Source organism: Equus przewalskii, chromosome 18, assembly GCF_037783145.1.
Source record: "Equus przewalskii isolate Varuska chromosome 18, EquPr2, whole genome shotgun sequence".
NCBI lineage: Eukaryota > Metazoa > Chordata > Mammalia > Perissodactyla > Equidae > Equus > Equus przewalskii.
In genome coordinates this window covers 58,377,168-58,380,528 of record NC_091848.1, presented here as the reverse complement: position 1 = coordinate 58,380,528, position 3,361 = coordinate 58,377,168, and the positions used below count along the sequence as shown (strand labels likewise).

Genomic DNA, 3,361 nt, shown 5'->3' with positions numbered 1-3,361 from the left:
CTCTCCCTCTTCCTGATCTTTCCTACACTGACACTCTCTGTCTCTGTTATTTTCCATCTTGTTTTCTTACATATTTCCTTCCCATTTCTCCTGTTCCCTTTTTCCTCTCCATGTCCTACTCTCCTCTCCTTTCTTGTGAAAACTTTTATTAAAATGTTCCAGGGGAAAAAACCCCTACAGGTGTCTAGAAGTGGAGAAAGGCCAAGTGTTCTCCACATTTCTTGGAGTTCTCTGTATCATTCCACTCACCGGTTTTCCTTTCACTTCTTGTGATTTTCTGGCCCAAACTCTATCAAAAAATGGAAACTTCTCTCACTAAAGCCACTACCAATCTCTTAATGTCCACATTCAATGAACTCTGGTCACTCCCTGTCTTAGTAGAGTATTTATATTGGCATCTGACAATTCTTCTTGATCATCTTTCCCTCTAAGTCCACAACACTCAGCTGTCCAGTCTCCTTCCTGCTTCCCTGATCACTCTGCTCACTACCCTCATCTGATCTCTCCCTAGTCTTTCTTTGCTGAGAACCAGATCTCTTGGTTGTAATGAGAAATGAATTAATTGAATGGAAATTGGCTCTAACACAGAAAAGCAAGAAAGATTGGAGGAATTAGCTGAAAAAAAATGGGTAGAAAAGAAGAAAACGAAGCCAACTAACAGCCAAAATCAAGTCCCATCACTAACTGAATGAGAGCCCCTGTCACTGCTGCTGAACCTGGAATGCAGCTCACACTGACAATCCTCTTGTTCTGGGTGCAGGTTGCATTTGCTGGTGTCTTCCCATTGCCATATTTGTAACCAATATTCTCTGTGATCCTGTACCATGTGATCCTGTACCATTTTCTTCTTCTCTCCATATTTCAAATGTAGGTTCAGTGGGTTTGATTTGTCAAATCTAGGTCAAGTCCCTTCACTCCAGTGCATGGGGAATGGCAAAGTCATTTTCTGGCTCTTTTGGCTTCTTGAGTGGTGGGAACGTGTGCAGGCCCCTAAGACTACATGGTAGAAAATGGGATCCAATGTTGGCCATCTCATATAAGCTGTGTATCTACTTTATAAACTCTTTGATAAACTTCCTCCCATTTCTTTCCATGTCCTTCTTCTCTCAACTTTATGCACTCTATCCAACAGGTAGGCCACCATAAATATGCATTCAGCTACCCCAGTAACTCCAGAGACATTATTTGTCTCAAGCTCGAGTAGATTCTTACTACTAAGCTCTCTAACTGGGATGTTCAGAGGATGCTGTCTCCACAAACTGGCCAGAGCATCTGAGTTCTTGATCTCAACTTTGATGACCATCTACCCAGTTACCAAGACACTACTCTCTCCTTCAGTGACCACCTCCTTCCTATGTAACTCGTCACCAAGTCCTAGTGACTCTATATTCTGCATTCTTTTGCATCTCTCTCTTATTCCTCCTAATCACTCCCAATTTCAGATCACTCATTGACTAGGCACTCAACATGCATGTGAATCAGTTGGAGAACATTTTTAAAATGCAGATATTAGACCCATTCTTGACCCACTGAATTAATTTCTACTGTGATACCTCACAATCTATATTTTGTGCAAAAACTTGCTCAGACCATTCTGGTGTGTCGTCTGGTTTGGGATCCACTGGACAAGAATATCAGCTTCCTGACTTGTATTTCTGAGTCCAATTTCCACCCCAAGAAGCCTGCTTTCTACACTGCCATATATTTATGTTTTAAAATACCTTATAATACCACTCCACACCTCAAGTTTTCAGTGTGTGTTAATTGCCTAAAGATAAAGTTCAAGATCCTTCACAGGCCATTGTATTCATTCCACTACCCAGGCCATTCAAACTTCTTTTCCCTTGACCCAACATCAGTGTTCCACACACACAATTTCCCCAACACACTCAATAGTATCCCCAGAAATTTAGCATATACTTAAAAAGACTTTCCTTTTTCTAAATAAGTTCATTGTTGAACATTTTTTGAACTGAAATTAGTACACTTTTCTCCACATGTTCGATTCCCCAAAAATGGATTCCATCTATTATAAAAGTAATGAAAAAAATTAAGGGGAAATTCTGACGTGTATATATTTACCTCAACTCTCTTCTTGTGTATTTTCACATTATAAATCTTCAGTGATATATTTTTTTCATTTACTCCATTTCCTTTCAGGCAACACGCAGTGTGGACATGGAAATGGAAAATGCAACGTTGCTGACAGAGTTTATTCTCTCAGGACTTATTTATCAACACAAGTGGCACATCCCCCTGTTCCTGGTGTTCTTGGTTATTTATTTCACCACTATTGTGGGGAACCTTGTTCTGATTGCTCTCATATGGAATGACCCTCAACTTCACATCCCTATGTACTTATTCCTTGGGAGTTTGGCTTTTGTAGATGCTTGCTTATCATCTGCTGTGACCCCCAAGATGCTGGTCAACTTCTTTGCCACAAATAAGATGATCTCTTTCTCTGAATGCTTGATACAATTTTTTTTCTTTGGAATCGGTGTAACCACGGAATGTTTTCTTTTGGCAGCAATGGCATATGATCGCTATGTGGCCATATGCCAACCTTTACTTTATCCTGTGATTATGACCAATAGACTATGCATTAGGCTATTAGTTTTTTCATTTTTTGGTGGCCTTCTTCATGTCACAATTCACATTGGTCTCATATTCAGATTAACCTTCTGTAAATACAACATAATACATCACTTTTACTGTGACATTATGCCATTATTTAAGATTTCCTGTACTGACCCTTCTATTAATTTTCTGATAGTATTTATTTTTGCTGGGTCCATACAGGTGTTCACCATTCTGACTGTTCTTGTCTCTTATACACTTGTTCTCTTTACCATCTTAAAAAGGAAGTCTGTGCAAGGTTTCAGGAAAGCCTTCTCCACCTGTGGAGCCCATCTCTTATCTGTCTCTTTATACTATGGCCCTCTTGCCTTCAGGTATGTGCGCCCTGGATCTGCACAAGCGGATGATCAAGATACGATGGACTCTCTATTTTACACTGTCATCATTCCTTTGTTAAATCCAATAATCTACAGCCTGAGAAATAAGAAAGTCATAGATTCACTGGCAAAAATGTTAAAGAGAATTTTTTAGATTTCATGCTACTATCTGTTCTCTTTGTATTAAAATAGTCATAAAATTGCGCAGATTAGATATGGCTCAGTTTTGGTTAGTGAGCAAAGCTTTTTGTAGTTATAACTGACCTAGATCTTAATGCATTAAGGTGCGAGTACCTAAAAACATCTTCATATATGTGTGTATGTTACTCAAAAACAGAGGAATTTAATCAGGTGTTCTTGTCATACTAAAATAATTCAGGACAAAAACAAACAAAATATTTTACATT

The 3,361-nt window shown here is 38.9% G+C and overlaps 1 protein-coding gene across 1 annotated transcript; it reads left to right on the top strand.

Moving 5' to 3' along the window:
• Positions 1-2,160: 2,160 nt before the first annotated feature.
• On the top strand, positions 2,161-3,108 carry LOC103563401 (olfactory receptor 5H2-like). Its single transcript, XM_008538743.2, has one exon. It carries the CDS (start codon positions 2,179-2,181, stop codon positions 3,106-3,108), a length of 930 nt encoding a protein of 309 aa, XP_008536965.2. The 5' UTR covers positions 2,161-2,178.
• The last annotated feature ends 253 nt before the right edge of the window (positions 3,109-3,361 follow it).

What these genes read in the sequence shown, in the direction of transcription:
- LOC103563401 (XM_008538743.2), top strand. Translation starts at nt 2,179, where the DNA reads ATGGAAATGGAAAATGCAACGTTGCTGACAGAGTTTATTCTCTCAGGA.